Source organism: Chanodichthys erythropterus, chromosome 3 (genome assembly GCF_024489055.1).
Source record: "Chanodichthys erythropterus isolate Z2021 chromosome 3, ASM2448905v1, whole genome shotgun sequence".
Lineage (NCBI taxonomy): Eukaryota > Metazoa > Chordata > Actinopteri > Cypriniformes > Xenocyprididae > Chanodichthys > Chanodichthys erythropterus.
In genome coordinates this window covers 11832230-11851110 of record NC_090223.1, presented here as the reverse complement: position 1 = coordinate 11851110, position 18881 = coordinate 11832230, and the positions used below count along the sequence as shown (strand labels likewise).

Sequence of the window (18881 nt, the reverse complement as noted above, 5' to 3'; positions counted from 1 at the left end):
ATAGCATCTTCTGAAGTCCTTGCAGGAGTTGGCGCCGTCTCTTCACAGGTGTTGGTCATCTGAGGTTTTCTTATGTACTCTCTAGTTACCTCGGGATGGGCATCCCGAGGTAAAACAGAAAAGCAAATGAAGAATAATTAGCGTAGCTGCTGTTCATAACATTAATCAGATATATACACGTGCAATTGATCTGACATGAGATGCATTATGTGAATGCTTGGCTAAAGAGATGCGTCTTTAATCTAGATTTAAACTTGGTGAGTGAGTCTGAGCCCCGAACATTATCAGGAAGGCTATTCCAGAGTTTCGGAGCCAAATGTGAAAATGCTCTCCTTCCTTTAGTGGACTTAGATATCCTAGGCACAAGGATTGAAGTGTGAAGGATTGTAGGGTGATATAAGATCGGTTAAGTACACAGGAGCTAAACCATTTAGAGCCTTATAGGTCATTAGCAATACTTTATAATCGTAGAGATGATAAAATTGGTGTTATATGATCATATTTTCTTGACCTGGTAAGAACTCTAGCAGCTGCATTTTGTACTAATTGTAGCTTGTTTATTGAGGAAGCAGGACAACCAGCTAATAATGCATTACAGTAATCTAGTCGAGATGTCATGAAAGCATGAACAAACTTTTCTGTATCAGAAATAGATAACATATTCCGTATCTTAGCAATGTTTCTGAGGTGGAAGAAGGCTGGAAAGGAGTTAAGTTAGTAGGTCAGAAGAGACTCATGAAATCATACAGGAGAGAAGCCAGTCAGTTGAATTTGTGGAAAAATGTTTTACAGTGCTCGAGTATTGTTGTCTTTTACTGCATATGTAGAACTGAAATGACATTCATTACAACATAATTAGTTAAGGGTCCCGTTTTTCGTGGTTTTTTGAAGCTTTTATTGTGTTTATAGTGTGCAATATAACATGTGTTCATGTTTCGCGTGTAAAAAACACAGTATTTTTCACATAATTTACTTATCTGTATACCGCTGTTTCCACTGTCATAAAAACGGGCTGATGACTTCCTTGTTCCTTGTTCTAAGTCCCTCCTTCAGAAATACGTAACGAGTTCTGATTGTGCCAGTGGTTCCTGTGTTGTGATTCGACAGCATCTTAGCGAACCTTGCCCGGAAAGGTCATGCCTCTTACCATAACGTGGAGATGCATGCGCTCAGTGTTATTGTAAAAAAACTGTTTTAGTGACGTCATTAAAGAAGGAAGTAGAGGGATGTAGTCCAAACTGGCCGTTCGATGTAGGCGACTTCTGTTAAATAAAATATCTCGCTTGGCATTGAGCTTTAAAATTTTACAGATTTTATTTATACTCTAACAATAACATTACACACTAACTAAAGTTTGAAACATGGGATCACGAAGAACGGGACCTTTAAAACATTTCAAATACACCTTTTATCTTTGAGGATTTCTTAAAAATAGTGTGTAAAAATCTTGTCTCGTCTTGTGAACTCAATCTTGTGTCTCGTCTCGTGAGCTACCTGTCTCTTCACACTCCTACTAACAGATCCTGAGGATTAATCAGAGCTTGAGTTGAAGCTGCTTCCTCTAGCTGCTCCACTGCAGACAGCTAGCCAGATAACAAAGACATTAATTAATTAATTAATTAATTAATTAATTAATTAATTAATGGATTGGAGCTGGATGGAGAATGAATGGAGATGGATTGATAACTTAAAGATTGCCTATAATGTCATCAGTTTGTCCGAAAGAACACAACATTTTTGGATGCTTTACACACCATTTACATGTGTTTGGAAGCAGGTGTACAATTTTTTTGTACCAGCTAATATTTTGAAAATTCAAACACTGTCATGAATCCAAAAATGGAAATCTTTTCAATGGGTTTATGAATGATTTACCCCAAAATTAATTCTGCTAGTTTTCACGAATGAGGCCCAATGTTATCAGAAGCAGAATGACATTGCCGTACATTAAAGTAGATCTTGAGATAAATTAAAGAATGTTTTCATGTCTTTGTTTTCTTTATCTTCAGGCTGAATAAAAACGGCATTACAGAAGAAGGCTGTGCTGCTCTGACTTCAGCGTTAATTTCAAACCCTTCAAACCTGATGGAGCTGGATCTGAGTGGAAATAAACTAGGAAAATCAGGAATGAACAATATCATTCTTCTGCTGGCAAATACACATTGCACATTGAAGAAACTAAAGTGTGTATTTTCATTTATCTACATTGCTGTATGTTAAAGGGAAACTATTATGCTCTTTTTTAATTTTGCCTTTCCTTTAGTGTGTAATTCAGCTGTTTGTGCATGTAAATGTGTAAAGCACAAAATCCATATCAATTTGAGTTAATTTATCCTACAGAAAACACCTGCCTTAAATGACTAATTTACATGTAGTTCAAAGGCAAAGGAATTTAGTTTTTAAAGTTTATTTTAACACTATTCCTCAGCAGTTCAACTGTAACTTTTTGTTCTTACCATTTTTCTAATAACTGCTTCCTGAACTGTGCAGGTCAGTACAACCTAAAAAACCTCAGCAGCATCCATCAAAAAAGCTCTGTGACCGGATCCAAAAAAATCAACTCATCAACTTGCAGTCTAATGCTCATTGCCTTCCATTGTCAATTGCACTCATTCCTGTTGCATGTGCTTAATCTGGCAACCCCATTAGCAGGTTTCAGCCATATCGATTTTAACCAAAAGCATGCACTTTTGAGTCAGGTCAAGTCAAGTTGTTGGAAAATTAAAAGAGATTGTTTGGCTTTACAGCAGCTCTAAGAAAAAGATATTGAGCTAAAGTAGGTTTTTGATTGAATCACTTCTGTTGTAAAAACTGTTAATTATTAACTAAGGGGTCACTTAAATTACACCTATTTGAACTGAAAACAGAAGGCTTTTAATGCATTCTTGCCGTTCATTTACATGTTTAGTCTATAAGTATGTGTGTTTGAGTGTGTATGTGCACAGGCGCTTAGTCTTTTTTACAAAGTGATATTGCCAAATTACTAATACAGAATAATTAGTCGTTTCCACGGATCCATGCAAACTGGAATCATTTTGATAAAGATTTATCTATACATAGGGAAAGGAAAGGGAAGGAGGCCTTTGCAGGGGATAGTTTAGTTGACACTTCAGGGCTGTGTTGTCATTGTGTCTAGGTGCATAAATATCCTAAATATTAAATATTAAAGATTTTAAAATTCAAATTATGCCTGTTTATTTTAATTCAGGGAACAAAAATTGATTTAATGTTAATAACCCTGAATTAAGCAGATATTATGAAGGCATTTTTGTTTTCTATTGGCTGATAGTAAATGAAGGCACAAAGACGTTGTTATTTTTTGGTTTTGATTTTTTACTTTGACATTTTACATGTCTTTTATTTAGTGTAGAACGTGCAGTACTTATCATAAACCTTTTTTATTTACAGACTTTCAGAATGCAGTATCACTGGAGAAAGTTACAAATCCTTGTCTTCAGCTCTGGAATCAAACACTTCATCACACCTAATAGAGCTGGATCTCACAGGAAATTACCCTGGACCATTTGGACTAAAATGGCTCTCTAAATTACTAGGGCGTGGAATGACCATCAGGTAATAAAAGCATTCAAATGTTTAAAAAGACACAGACAATGACCATCAGGTAATAAAATCTAATGTAAAACATAATTATTAGATAATTTTGACAGTTTTCTTGAGTATTTTCTCAGTGAAACTAGGTGAAGTTATCAATTATCATGGCTTCATTACTACACTGGACCCATGATGAGGATAGGTGTTGCAAAGGGTCTAAAATACAGAGCACAATTATCTAATCTAAAATACTCTTCCGATTTCTGTAGCTATTTGAGTCCTGCTGCAAAGGAAGCATGTGATTATCTCACTAATGTTCTGGATACAAATCCATTACTACTGCAAGAACTGGATCTGAGCAGAATTGAACTGCGAGACATGGATTGGGAGAAAATATCTGCTTTTTTGGTGGATTCTTATTGCACAGTGAGGAAAATAAAGTAAGTGATCATGATTTTAAACATTATAACTTCTCTGTTAATGTGTGGTCACATTCACCATATCTCTGCAAACATTTGTAGGTGAAGGCAGTTATTGTGATCTACTGTAGGTAAAATGGTTGTCAAATTGATTTCAACCAAAACATTCAGGTCTTTATCTGTAGGGGAGCTTTAATAGAAAGAAATTACTAGTCTGGACTTGGATAATTTGTAAGTGTTGAAGAGTATAATTAGCATATCCATGAAAAGTAGGTTATGCAAATTGTAGAAAACTGTGTTTTCTACATTTTTTTCAATGGACAGCATGTATAATAGAATTAAAAAAAACACCTAAGACAGAACCTTGTGGCCCACTGTACTTGTTAGCTCTGACTTGTTAGATCTAACAATTGGACAGATTATCTCTTAACCATCCTAATGCTTGTCCATGAATATTAACAAAACATCATTTTCATCATGACCACAACACTAAATACAGAACAATCTAGTAGAAATGATGTTGTTTTTGATGTAGTGATCAGTTTTGTTAGTTCTTCCTGTCCTATAGTGGTAAAAGATTGCAATTGCTCTTTAGGGGCAATATTGGAAACTAAATTAGTGATGCTTTATCTGCAATAACATCTAAAGTGCTCGAAAAGATAGCACTTTTAGCTATTGAGGCACAAGTGTGGGTATATATGAAGAGCTGATGATCTGATGTGTGTTTAATAAATAATGCTGTTTTTGTGCTTAGGCTGAATAACTGTGAGCTGACAAAGAATAGCTGTTCAGTTCTAGCTACTGTTCTCTCTAAAAATAACAACCTGAAAGAGATGGACCTGAACAACAGCCGTCTGCTGGACTCAGGAGTCAAAAAGATCTGTGAGGGACTGAAGAAACCTGTATGTGAGCTGGAGATACTCAAGTGAGTACATGTTCACATCACGAATATTATATACTTAATGCATCTGCATCAGAATGCAATTAATAAACTTGATTCATAAATCCACAGACTTTCAAACTGCAGTATCACAGAAGAAGGTTATAAAGCTCTGGCTTCAGCTCTGAAATCAAACACTTCATCACACCTGAGAGAGCTGGACCTCATAGGAAATGATCCTGGACAATCAGGAGTGAAGGAGTTCAGTGATTTACTACAGAATCGAAAATGTTCTCTGAAAACACTGAGGTAAGTGTACTTAAAACACCTTGCAATGATTTTGAAAATTTAGTGGAATAATGTTATAAAAACATTTATGAAAGCTTTGAAATGATTACAGGGCCTTTCACAAGATTTGGACCAATTACTATTTAGCATAGGGGTCTCAAACTCAAATTGGCAATGGGCCATTGCTGTGATTGACACCTGATAGGAGGGCCACTATTTCTCATGCACTTCAAATTTCATTACTAAAATATTTTTGTCATACTTAACAAAAAAATGTAAACAGCAGTGTCCCTATCATTGTTACATACAGTATTAGTTTTTAACAGTTAGTGCAAATATTTTCCCTTACTTTATTTTAGCTTAAATAACATCAAAATCTTGCACTGAACAACACTGTACTGAACAAATGCAATCCCTGAATACATTTGTACACTCTTCTGTTTCTTGCCAGACACCTGCAGCGCTTCTGTTCACACAGCTGATGCCGTTTGAGCATCGGTAACGTTTAATGGTAGCATCGGACATGTTTCGGTAGTTTAAATCAACACTCGTGACTTGCTACTCTAATTTGGGCAAGAGCGTTCATAATAGAAGCGGCGTGGTCGCAGACATGCCTGCGGTGCGGTGTACTCGTTTTTTCAAGCGCGCCTATGCCGCTGTGAGATAAAAACATCTCAACTTTTCAGAATGCCGCAAGCGCACCACAGGTAATGTGACAAGAAACAACTGTTCAGCTTCGGCCACTGAAATCTCAGCCAGACAGCTCATCATAGCTGTGGGGGGGTTGGGGGTTATTTCTCATGTCCATAAATATATCTAGTTGATATATCTAATAGTAGAGCTCATGCAAGGACTAGAAATCAATTTATCCTTTGCTTAAACTTTCTTGTCATCGTGGCCAATAGGATATCAACGACAGCTTTGGAAAGAAAGAGAAAGCAGCGAGATAAGTGAGATAAGCTCCTTAGAATGGCTACGTTTTCTTTTTTTCTTTGCATATCAGACAGGTGGCGTTTCCATTACACTCCACGAAAAAATACTGCGTTCCTCATCCATTTTTGGTTTGAAAAAAACATATTTCATTCACACTTTGCTGCCAAACAACAAATAAACTATGAAAGCAGCTCTCTCCTTATTAAATCTGCGCTTAGATATATAGATATATATAGAATCATGTCATCCTTTTAAATATGGAATAGGGTATGAGACAACAAGAGAATAATAATAATAATAATTTAGCGGGCCGGATTATGTTTTATTTTTGAGATCAGTTGCGGCCCAGGGGGAGGGGGGGCTATTATGACCCGCGGGCCGGCAGTTTGACACCACTGCTTTAGCAGGTAAAGATGTTGATGGTTAATTAAATAACCCACCTTAAAAAATTTGTTTGACTAATACCATTGAACACTTACTGGCTTGTAATCAAAGGGAACCACTTGAATTGCTATATAGCACCTAGCTTTAAAGGGTCTTCCTGGGCTCAGGAATATTTCCTTAGTGAAAATATTTCCTTATTGCCTTGCCTTGGGGCAAAAAAGGTTGAGAACCATGTTTTCTTCAGGAAATACACTGTACACTGTAAAAAAAAAAAAAATCCTAATTGTATGGAAATTAAGTTGTTTTTTATGGTTATTTTCTTGTAAATTGTAGTCAAAACATTAATGACAAACTACTGTAATACAAAATGTATACAGTAATTTCTGTTTTCTTAAATTACATACTAATGTATTTAAAATGACAACACCATATAATTACAGTAAAATGTCCTTATTTAAATAAGCTGAAAATAACAACAGTATATTAAACACTAACATATCTCTATATCTCAGCATCTTTACTTATTACAGTCCAGTTTGACTTTATTTCTCTTAATGAGAATTAACAGAGGTTTAGATGTTGATATTTTTATTGAAAATAATAAAGTTTAAAGTCAGAGTTTGCTATAGTTGGGCTCTTGACCCTTGACTTTTTAATATCAGTTTTTCTCTGGCTGCTGTAGCTGTGTGTTTATAAAGCATATTTGTTATAGCAAAAGATGCAAGAGATGATAACAATGCTCCATGTAAATGCACAATGTGATTCAGTCCAGGAGAAGAAGAAATGTTAATGTTATGCTGCATGTTTCTTTATTTAAACGCATTAACTCTGTAGTTTCTGAGACAGTGAAAGTTACATTAGCTCATGCATATGTGCTGTTGTTAGGTTATGGTTAACTGCAAGGGTTTTACAGAGAAAAAGTAAAGTAACTGTTTTGTAAAACCTTTTTAAAAAATCACATCATGAATTTTCCTTAATTTTAGTTTTTGTTTGGCAAATGCTTCTGCCAGTCATTTACCATTTCTTTTTTTTTTCTTTTTTTAAAAACTATTTTTAACTGTTTTTCATTAATGGTAATTGTTTGGCACTCTGTGCTACCATGCATTTCACCATTTGTTATTTGTTTGTTTGTTTGTTTTTTTGTGGGGATAATTATGCATTCACTTTTTGCTTTTGATTTTGAAAGGTTACTCCATTCAAAGTAATTTTAAAATAATAGCAATGAGATTATTTAAAATGGAATCTGGCGTAGGTGAAATTTTGTATTACCTCTAGTCTTGCATACTGCTTCTCCTTTTTGCTAGCCTCACAAACAATGGAATGATATTCATGCTTTGTTGTTTATTATTTGACCAGTATATTCAGTCATAGTTTGTGTTTAGTGCAACATTGACCTTGACTGCAGACAGAAAATAATAAAGAATAAATAAAAATAAAATGATGCAAGACTGGCATGTTAGGTTTAAATCATATTCTTGCTATCTGTAAAAACAGTGGAAAGCATTTTTAATTATCCATCGGTGTTTTTAACATTCTGCCAGCTAGTACACTGGACAAAAAAAATTATGTCTGTTGGATCATGTTTTTTTTTTCAGCTGTTCATGGCAAATTCGTTTAAACGTTAATCAGTTAAAATCATATACTGAAACGTAATGTTCCTGTATTTCTTGTGTCACTAGGTTTTTACAAGGTCCTGCTGCAGAAGCCTGTCAGTATCTTACTGGAGTTCTTGAAAATAATCCGTTATTCTTGAGAGATCTGAATCTAAGTGGACATAAACTAGGAGACACAGGAGTGAATCATCTTGCTGTTCTACTGCAGGATAAACACTGTAAACCCAGCAAACTCACGTGAGTATTGTGTTGATTTATTATTGCAGATAATGAAGGATGAACCATAGAGTGACAAAATTCTCAGGTATCACTGAATGTTGGCATCATTTTATTGTATAACTTCTCTCTCCTGTTCATCTTTATAGGCTGCATGATTGTGGTCTAACAGAGGAAAGCTGTTCAACTCTCGCTACAGTCCTGAGATCAAACTCCAGTCTGAAAGAGCTTGACATTAGCAACAATAATCTGAAGGATTCAGGAGTGAAGAAACTCCAGAATGGATTAGAAAATACAAACTGCAGACTGGAGAAACTCAGGTGAGTTCAGTGAACCATTGTTTGATTTTAATAATAACATTCATTTTTGATCAAAGTTAAAATATTAGTGTAGTAAACTGAAGAAAGAGGATGAAAGATGTGCTTTATCATCCTGATCATAAAATAAAATGCATCTGACATTTTTACAAATAATTCTCTTTTCTGTAGTCTTTCAAACTGCAGTATCACAGAAGAAGGTTATAAAGCTCTTGCTTCAGCTCTGAGATCGAACTCTTCATACCTGACAGAGCTGGATCTCACAGGAAATGATCCTGGACAATCAGGAGTGAAAGAGCTCAATGGTTTACTACAGAGTAGATACAATTCACTAAAAACATTGAGGTGAGGCATGAAGAAATAAACTATGTTTGTAATAGTATTATTTAATTTATACAATATGCCATTGTATTAAAGTGACTGACTACTGGGAATTTTAAGCAGTATATTATGCTTCCCTTCTGCAGGTTTTTGAGTCCTGATGCAGAGAAAGCCTGTCAGTATGTGCCTGGACTTGTGGGTAAAAACCCATTACTCTTGAATGAGCTGAATCTGGGTCAACGTGAACTACGAGACACAAATGTAGAGTATCTCGCTGCTCTACTGAAGGACAAACACTGTCAATTCAACACACTGAGGTGAGTATTTCAGTTTAAATAGTTACATTATTTTAGTGTTGTTACTTAGTTAATGTTTTTTCTCATTTGTCAGAACCACAATGAAGTGATGTATTAAAATTAAACAAGTTTCTACAGGTCTGTGAAAAGAAGTGACATCAAACTTTTAACAACTAGTTAAGCAAAACAATAATAATGTACATTATTAATTCTTTGATTTATTGTTCTGTATAGGGAGAAAACTTACTTGTGAAGACATCACAAGATTCACAATATAAGATTTCTATATTATTGTTATATTACAAAAATGTATGTATGCATGTGTGTGTGTATATATATATATATATATATATATATATATATATATATATATATATATATATATATATATATAATGTGAAGTTCCTAAACGTAATTTAGGGAGGAGCGAGCCCATCTATTCTTCCAATCAACAGCCAGAGTATATAAGCAGCTGCTTACCTCTCTTCAGTCTCAGCTATTCCAGCATCCCTCCACCTCCCCAAACTCCACCTTCATCTCAGATACCTTGCCCTATGTAATCATATCCTATATTTATTCACTGGGAAGGGGGTGTATCAGAGCTCGAGTTGAAGATGCTTCATTGAGCCCCTCCTCAGTGGACAGCAAGCCAAATTAGCTAACCTAATACCCTAAAGATTATATGGGCAAACCGAACTCGTTAAATATATATATATATATATATATATATATATATATATATATATATATATATATATATATATAATGTTTGAAAGAATCAACGAAAATGATGTACAACACAGACGTATAGTATGTTTGCTTTCATGAAGCTACACACACACACATCCTTGATTGTGTCATCATGAATGAACTGTTTTTTGTTTTTTTTTCTGTCTCACTTTTTCTCTTCAGGCTGTTTAAATGCAGTATTACAGAGAATCAGTGTTTCATCCTGACTTCAGCTCTGAAATCAAACCCATCACACCTGAGAGAGCTGAACCTGAGTGGGAATAAATTAGGAGACTCTGGAGTGAAAAACCTCAGTGATCTACTGAAGAACCCACAATGCAACCTGGAGAAACTACAGTTAGTATCATTATACTGTACAGCAGTTACAGTGTGATTACAGTTTACTGTGTAGTTATTTATTTGAAGACAGTGGGACCTGAATAATAATGTTTATAGCACTGCACTTTGTGGCATTTCCCTATTGGTCACACTTATTAATTTACAGTATACAGTTTAATTGTGACGGGGTTAAAACAGACTATGGAAATTAATGTAATTACTGTACATTCTGAAGCACTTCAATAAGATGGTCATTGTAGATCTTAAAAAAAATTCCCTTTTGTGTCTTCAGTCTGTTTAAATGCAGTATTACAGAGAAACAGTATCTCATCCTGACTTCAGCTCTGAAATCAAACCCATCACACCTGAGAGAGCTGGACCTCAGTGGGAATCAACTAGAAAACACAGGAGTGAAGCACTTATGTGACGTACTGAAGGATTCACACTGTAAACTGGAGAGATTGAGGTCAGTAACATTCACATACAAGAAAGTGTTTTGGTGCTTGAATGAAACAGAATGAAGAGTTTGTTCATCTCTTTTCTCCCAATGTAGCTTAAGAGGCTGTGATCTGACAGATGAAGGTTGTTCTGCTGTGACTTCAGCTCTGAAATCAAACCCATCACACCTGAGAGAACTGGAGCTGAGCGGGAATAAACTAGGAGACTCTGGAGTGGAAAACCTCAGTGATCTACTGATGCAGTGCAAACTGGAAATTCTTGAGTTAGTAATATTATGTACAGCAATTGAATTTGCAATTGCATGATTGTACGGTATTCTGAACATTTTTAAAACATTTTTTTTATATTTTCTCATGTTAAAATTGATACTTTTGCAGTTGATTTTATAGTTAATCTACATTCATTAAAAATGTAGACCAAAAATGATTGTGCTGTATGGCATTTACTAAAGATGCATTTGAACTGATTCTGAATCTTTCTTCCTCTTTCTGTCTTCAGTCTGTCTGGATGCAGTATTACAGAGAAACAGTGTCTCATCCTGACTTCAGCTCTGAAATCAAACCCATCACACCTGAGAGAGCTGAGCCTCAGTGGGAATGAACTAAAAAACACAGGAGTGAAGCACTTATGTGACGTACTGGAGGATTCACGCTGTAAACTGGAGAGATTGAGGTCAGTAACATTCACATACAAGAATCAAAATGATTAAAGTCAAGACACATGATTTCAATAACTTATGAAGAGCCCAACTTTAAATAAAATATGTGAAAAATTCTTCACTTTAAATTTGTTTGTAAGATGAACTAATTTTTTCTTTTTTGCTTGTTTCTTTCTAGTCTGAATGAATGTGGCATTAAAGATGTTTCTTCTTTAACTCGGTCTCTGACAAAAAACAAAGCACTGCAGTTTTTAAAAGAGCTTGATCTGAGTAACAATAAAATAGGAGAGTCAAAGGAGCAACTCAGTAAAGCACTTAAAGACTCAAACTGTAAACTGAGGTGAGTAAATGTCTCTTTCTTTGAAAGCTTGATTTCTCTCTGATATATTACGTGTGATAGTTAACAGCTTTGACTAGTGAAAAGTTTTACTGAAAGGTTTTTGTTTTAATTCAGAATAAAATTTCCTCCTCCTTATCTTTCTGTTATTATAACAAAAATATAAATAATAATTCTTATGTATACTGTTTTAAAACATTCAGAAATGTCTATTCCAAATAATTTCATGTGATATAAAATAAAAATATGTATTTGAAGTAATAAAAATATACTATTTTGAAATATGCGAAACCCAACATTAATTATTTTGTCTTCTGATTCCCTCTTACAGACTAGACAGCGAAAGCTGGCTAAAATGGGCTGGTGGATTGTTTACATCTTTGTTTTAATCTTATAAACCTGTGAAATGAATGAGAGCATCATTATCAGGTGAGGATCCTCTGAAGAGCCTCAATATAATACTGCATCTGTGAAGAATAATGAATGTGTGATGTCTGTATAACAATCTAAAGTTTACATCATTAAAATCAGAAAAAGAAAAAGAAATGCAATGCCTATGTGAGATTTATATCTTTTTATATCTTCAATATAAGCTGTGTCAGATCAGGGATTTTTAGGGAGATTTTGCCAAACACAATTCATAAATACAAACTTTTCAAAACCCACAGCTGTTATGAATTCAACACATGTGTTTGTTTGATAGCAAATTTAAACATCTTAAAATAACTGCTTTAACAAATGTAAAGTTTATTATCCTAGCCCTTAAGTATTACTATTTAAAAATGATAACTAATGCACACAGGTGGAAGAAATTCAGACGTACAAATATATAATGCAGCAATAATGAACATGATAATTTTGTGTTTTACAGGTTGAATACAGGAGGAAGAAGGACTGGGTCAGAGCTCGGGTGGGATATGATATTGGGACTAAACTCAACCATAATGAATTCATATGTTGTTAATCTCAAATCTGATCTTGTATTTCTGTATGTTTCGTGTTATATCTGTCTTGTGCTTTATACAAACAATATTTAAATTTGCATTTGTAAGTTGTTAGGGTCAGTTCTAAGGAGGGGCATATTCTCCTTGTGCAGCACATTTATTTGACTGAAACGCTTGATTGTGTTGTTACCTGGATGAATAACGACTATTTAAGCTGCCAACTGTTTTCCATAAAAATCCTTCACTAGTTTCCAGCAGTGACTCTATGATATTGAGATCAAAGGGACTCATACACCACTATTACAAAAGATGCAAACATTCATTGAAATTCAAGAAGCTTTTAATCATTAAGAACACTAATGAACTTTTGAACTGGGCCTTTTGTGTAAATTCAGGCATTTTGTCTTGTGGTCCATATGTGAACATTTGTTGTGTGAAATAGCTTTAAAAAATAAATGAATTTTTTATTTTTCCTGTGGATCCCCGTGGACCAATGAAAAAAATGAAATATATTTTTTTATTGTTATGAAATGGCATGTTTTATGCACACAATGAAACGAACAATGTTCTATTAACATCAGTAATGTTTATAGAACATTGTGCTTAGTACATTTTTCATCTTCAAACCAAACTTGGATAGTGCTCTTCCCATAATATTTACTCATTATATCAGTAGGTGGAGAGTTGGTGGTCTTTTGTGGCTGTTCCAAGACATTTAAACATATTATAATCTACAGCACAAAAGCAATCCAGCATTTTTGACTAACTCTGTCATCCACTGTAAAATCATCCACTGAGCTGAAACAAATGCTTTAAACCTTGCTGGTTACATGCAGTTTTAAAAGTAAATAACCAACAGGACCTGTATGTATAAAACTTCTCATAAATGCTTTTAAGAATAGTCTTAATTTTTGACTTAAGTGTCACAAAAATACCTTTTTAGGACTTTTTTAAGAGTAGGAGACTTTTATAAAGAAGCTAAAAGCAACTTTCAGCAAAGTCAGTAGTGGCCAAAAGTGATGTTTAGCCTATAGAAAAAATAAAAAATTCACCCTATGTTTAAATATTATAAAAAATATCTTAAAGATTTTGTAAGCATATTATGTAGTTGTGCTTCGAGTCAATTGTTTTGTGTGTGTGTGTGTGTGTGTGTGTGTGTGTGTGTGTGTGTGTATGTGTGATAACAACGTGTCAAATTGTGCAACATATTTTTTGGCCAGGCTGTCATTCAAAGAAATTATGAACACATGCAAAAACAAGAGGACCGATTAACTGACTGATTACGTTGCAAGTCAATGTATGCTTTTCCCCCTCTGTGAGCGTTTTTTCTAAAACCTGAAGTTTTCCTTTTTTGCCAAATAATTTTGTCAGATAAATACTTTCAGTACCTTTTAGTGTTTTGTTTTTTCCTCATATTTTAAAATATTTAAAAAATATATACAATTTTATATATTTTCTTCGTATTTTGGTGGTTTAAACAGACTTTTAAGGTAATTAAAAAACTCTGCACATAACTTTTGGCCACTTTGGTGTGGTTGGTGCCACAATAGTGCTACTGTGGACTGAAGGGCACAAGTCATCATCGGTGCAATGCTGCATTTTTACAGAATAAGTGTGATTCATAAATGTCCAGGAATAAGAGTAAAATTACATCATTCTTAGATTTTGACACATTTAAGACTAAAATGTTTCTCTGAGCAGCTTTATACATCTGGCCCCAAAACAGAAAACTTTTAGAAGTGTATATATGCAAAAAACTTCACAGAACTTATTCAATAGAGGTGCTCCTCTAAAAAGACTGATTTATACTCCAAACATCACAATTGTGATCTTTACTCCAGAAACCATGGCATTAGTTTATATTATTAGTATTAGATTTTTATTTTCAATTTATAAAATCTTATTTAGTTGTTTAGTGCATAAGGATTCACCTTCACAAATTAATCCAAGAGAGTCTGATCTAAGAAAACGTCACTCTGTAAAAGCAACACACAACTTAATCACTTAGATTCTGTGTGTCTTATGCACTTTATTGCTTTATCCAGTCATGGTTTTCATTTAGCTGTGTTACTGATATTTGTCTATTTGTTAATAAAATGTATTTTATTACACTTGTGTTGTTAATGCAATCAGAAGCTCTACAAGTCATCCCATAGCTCAGATTTTTCAAATTGGCCTCCCTCTATTTTACATAATATTGTCTTTTTTTTTTTCAACAATTCAACTAGCCAAAACTGTGTAATCTCTCCATTTTCATTAAACATACTGTTTGTTTATGAAGGTTATGATGGAAAATTCTATCTCAATTGTTTCTCTTCAGGACTGAGTGTTGATGGTCAAACTAAGCTCAACAGTCTTCAAGAATGAAGTTAACACTCCAAGTTCTCTGTTTTAAATGTTAAGCTGTTTATACTAAATTATAGTAGTATAAAAATTAACATTTCTGAAGCTGAGTGGTTTTCAATGCAAGTGTATGGAAATTAATTTTATTACTCACATTTTTTTCTACACAGTTCAAACTGCAGCAGTTTTTGAAAAAAGATGAAAGCTATTGTTTCATACATACAAATTAATTAAAGTATGTTCTCTATATAGGCCAAGACATTTTTAGATGGGTGATGATGAAGGACTTTGAGGACAGTTACTGGTTATGAAAAGAATGGGCAGCTGGATAATATTTAAGAATAAATTAAATTGATAGTAAATATAAAAGCTTTTTTATTGTTCATTAAAATGTAAATATTTAAAAAAAAAAAAAAATGTTATAAAATATTGATTATATAAACCGTTTTAGAATATACAAGCATAAACAGTGACAGTTTTAATTTATTTAACACTATCCGATTCAGTTGAGGTTGGGGACTTTCTCTAATACTCATGCTAACTGATTTTTGTTCAGGTTGAAATCTTTAGTCTCCTGCCCTGTTTGAAATCATTTATGCTGGGCTCAACATTAAGCCTTTTCATATTCTTGTCCTTTCAGAAGGGGAGAAAAAAATGGTGTTGTAAATATAATTTATGCTGATGCAGTATTCTCATCAGTGTTCTATCAAGTTTTTACATTAAATCTGTAGAAATACCCCAAAGCGTTATTTACTTAACCTTTTCTTTTCTTTTTACCTTTTTAAATGTATGTGTTGTCTTTCATGTCAAAATCTTACATTTGATCATTATTAAGGTTGAGGTTTTAAATAAATGTTTTAATATAAAAATAAATGTTGGGAAAATGCACTGATACCTACAAACATGAAACTAAACTACCAGTAGGTGGCAGCAAGGCACTTAAAGGGATAGTTCACCCAAAAATGAAAATTCTGTCATCATTTACTCACCCCAGGTTGTTCCAAACCTGTATACATTTCTTTGTACAACTGAACACAACCCTTTGAATATTTTGAAGAAAGTTTGTAACCAGGCTACTTTGGGCTACCATTGACTTCCATAGTAGGAAAAAAAAAATACTATAGAAGTCAATGGTGGCCCAAAGCGGCCAGGTTACAAACTAAAAAATATAACAAAGAAATTAATACAGCTTTGAGTTAATGAGTGATCCATTCATCTCTAGGGAAGCACTGAAACACAAGAATGAGTCTGATTTTATTACGTTCAGTGTAGATGATGATTGAAAACGGTATTTGCAGCACAGGATATCGCTTTTAAGGATCACGCTGCTTCTTTGAGAGACTCTCATGGAGAAATCGGACAAATGATGGAGCCAGAAATGACGAGAACAAAATCTTTGGAGGCCACACATATTAAAAGCGACATTCTGAAACACTTGACATGCCTTATTGTTCAAACACTGATAATGGAGGACCAAATTCAGCACTTTAAGCATTATTTCCTCCTGTAGGAAAAGAAAGAAAGAAAGAAAGAAAGAAAAAGAAAGAAAGAAAGAAATAATTTTTATTGCTTTAAAGTATTTATTCCGACCGATATATTCCAATTGCAGTGATTAAAAAAAGGTAAGATAATTCAGGGTGATTGACACTTTTTCCAAGTCATCTCAATGGCAAGAAGTGTCTCAATCACCCTGAATTTGCCCCCTGTAAAACTATCCTTGTACACAATAGCAACCCAAAAGTTGTTGCGTGGTCACGTAATGTCAGATTTTAACGCTTTTTCAACTGTTTACGTCAGTAGTATCGGGAATGCATTCATGACAGCCAAAAGACTTTCCCTGAGCAACACCCATAATTATATTCCGGTATTTGTGGAGGCAGTTCCAGACGAATTTGATGCCTTTTAGACACTTGCGTAGGCCTACTGGAGCTTTACATTTGGACTGTAGCAGTGCAGTGGGCGTCAAATTCCAGAGGCCCTCATGCTCTACTGGGGTTTAAAGACACAAGAAAATCTCAGTCTTGCGTTGTTGTTGCATCTTGCTGGCGTGTTAGATTTCAGTTTATTCTATGTATCAAGTTGGCCTACTGCCGGCGCACATGAATTTGATCTTCCAATATCACTGTCTTGTCTTAATAGCCTGCATTAATCCATGTGAAGCACTTGTAAGCAACACTTTGTAAAAGCCTGTTAAAACATTCATTGTTTTAACAGTATTAAACATATGACAGCTCCTATAGCATGGATAAATCATAACTCCTGATTAACTGTTCCTAGTTTAACTCTGCGTTGTTGTATTAGTGTTGTTTGTTGTCTGGGGTTTTCAAACTAAGGGTCCAGGGTCCCCCATGGGGCTGCATAATAGCCTGATAATAATAGCCTAATAATGATAAAAAATAATAATATTAATTAATAAATAAAATTAATTTAAAATGATTAAATGAAAAAAAATGTCAAAAAAATAAAATAACACTCAAAAAAGATTTTTGTTCAAAATTGGGTAAAATATGGACAAACCCAACAGGATTACATTACAAACATACTGGTTGGGTTGGGCCATATTTTCCCCACTTTTGGGTTGAAATAACCTAGCATTTTTAGAGTGAATACATAAAATTAATAAATTACTTAAAATAAGTAAATAAATGAATACATTTGGAAAAGCCCAGTAATAAAAACAGTAGTAGAACTATAAAATAAAATAAATTAAAATAAGTAAATAACATGGAAGCATGTAGAGAAAAACTGTAAAAACTGTTTTAAAAAAATATTAAAATATGTAATAAATAAATAAATTAATAAATAAATAAATAAACACTGCACATTGCAATAAATAAAAGTTATTAAATGTTACATTAAAAAAAATAAAGTGGAGGAATTTTAGATAAAAATGTAGAGAAAGCGGAAATAAATAAATTAGATTAAATTAAAGTAATTATAAAAAAAATATTTGTCATTAATCTATTAAATTAACAATTAATATAAATAAAAATGGATTTCATTAAAGAAATACATTATAAATCTTTTCCACTCACTGTAATTAAAAAAATATGTTTATAAACATGTAAATTAATGGAAACTAATTTTAGATTTATAATATTAGTTTTCCAGTGTATTAATTGGGCAGATGCCTTTTAAATTTCAGGATAGGGGTCCTTCACATGAAGATGATCATATGTGGCGGTCCGAGGCATCTAAAAGTTTGAAAAGCCCTCACATATCATTGTTAATCATGTGTAGATATTGTTCAAAATAACCATGACTTCAATGCAATGGGTTTGTGAAATCAGAAATGATATGAAGAGTTTAGATGCTAAAACCTGTAAGTCCATCTGACTGGTGCTTCTGACTGGGCTGAGGCTGGGATTTAGCTGTGTGCTGAGAGCATTCACTCAGTCTCGTTATCTCATTTTTGACCCTTCATATGTCAATTGGCTATATAGGCTATGTGTCATCTCAAAAACGTGTTCATTTAAGTGGGAAAAAATGGATTGTCGTCTTTGGGGTTGGGCATGAGTTGTTTCCTCAGGCGGAGGAGTTTCAAGCACCCCGGGGTCATGAGTGGTGGGTTGATAATGACTGAAAGAATGTACAGATCCACCAAGGACATGGTTGAGGGAAAAAATATGAGATCATAGGAAAAATGATGATGCTTTTTTATATTTTCCATTCCCCCAGAAACTTTGTGTTGTACTTATTCCAGAGGTTGTTCAAAGAAGACAGACAAATAATCTGGACTTGAACAAATTTTGAAGATGTTTCTGAAGGATTTTTTCCCCTGTTTATTTCAGGCTGTTGTTCTGTGATTAGACGGAATGGAAAGTACTTTTACTTTACTTTTTTCTTCTTGAAT

General features: G+C 33.9%; 1 protein-coding gene across 9 annotated transcripts in view; it reads left to right on the top strand.

The window, feature by feature from the left end:
* LOC137017070 (protein NLRC5-like) overlaps window positions 1-14693 on the top strand; it is a 59928-nt gene extending 45235 nt beyond the window's left edge. For all 9 annotated transcript variants that reach the window (XM_067380996.1, XM_067380998.1, XM_067380997.1 and 6 more), the window contains 16 exons: window positions 2010-2183; window positions 3409-3573; window positions 3822-3992; window positions 4726-4896; window positions 4984-5160; window positions 8136-8306; window positions 8435-8605; window positions 8774-8947; window positions 9070-9240; window positions 10132-10305; window positions 10580-10753; window positions 10841-11008; window positions 11245-11418; window positions 11583-11744; window positions 12073-12170; window positions 12613-14693. In XM_067380996.1, coding sequence (XP_067237097.1) covers window positions 2010-2183; window positions 3409-3573; window positions 3822-3992; window positions 4726-4896; window positions 4984-5160; window positions 8136-8306; window positions 8435-8605; window positions 8774-8947; window positions 9070-9240; window positions 10132-10305; window positions 10580-10753; window positions 10841-11008; window positions 11245-11418; window positions 11583-11744; window positions 12073-12130 — 2455 coding nt within the window. In that variant the 3' untranslated portion in view covers window positions 12131-12170; window positions 12613-14693. The remainder of the gene's footprint in view (window positions 1-2009; window positions 2184-3408; window positions 3574-3821; window positions 3993-4725; window positions 4897-4983; window positions 5161-8135; window positions 8307-8434; window positions 8606-8773; window positions 8948-9069; window positions 9241-10131; window positions 10306-10579; window positions 10754-10840; window positions 11009-11244; window positions 11419-11582; window positions 11745-12072; window positions 12171-12612) is intronic.
* Window positions 14694-18881: the final 4188 nt, after the last annotated feature.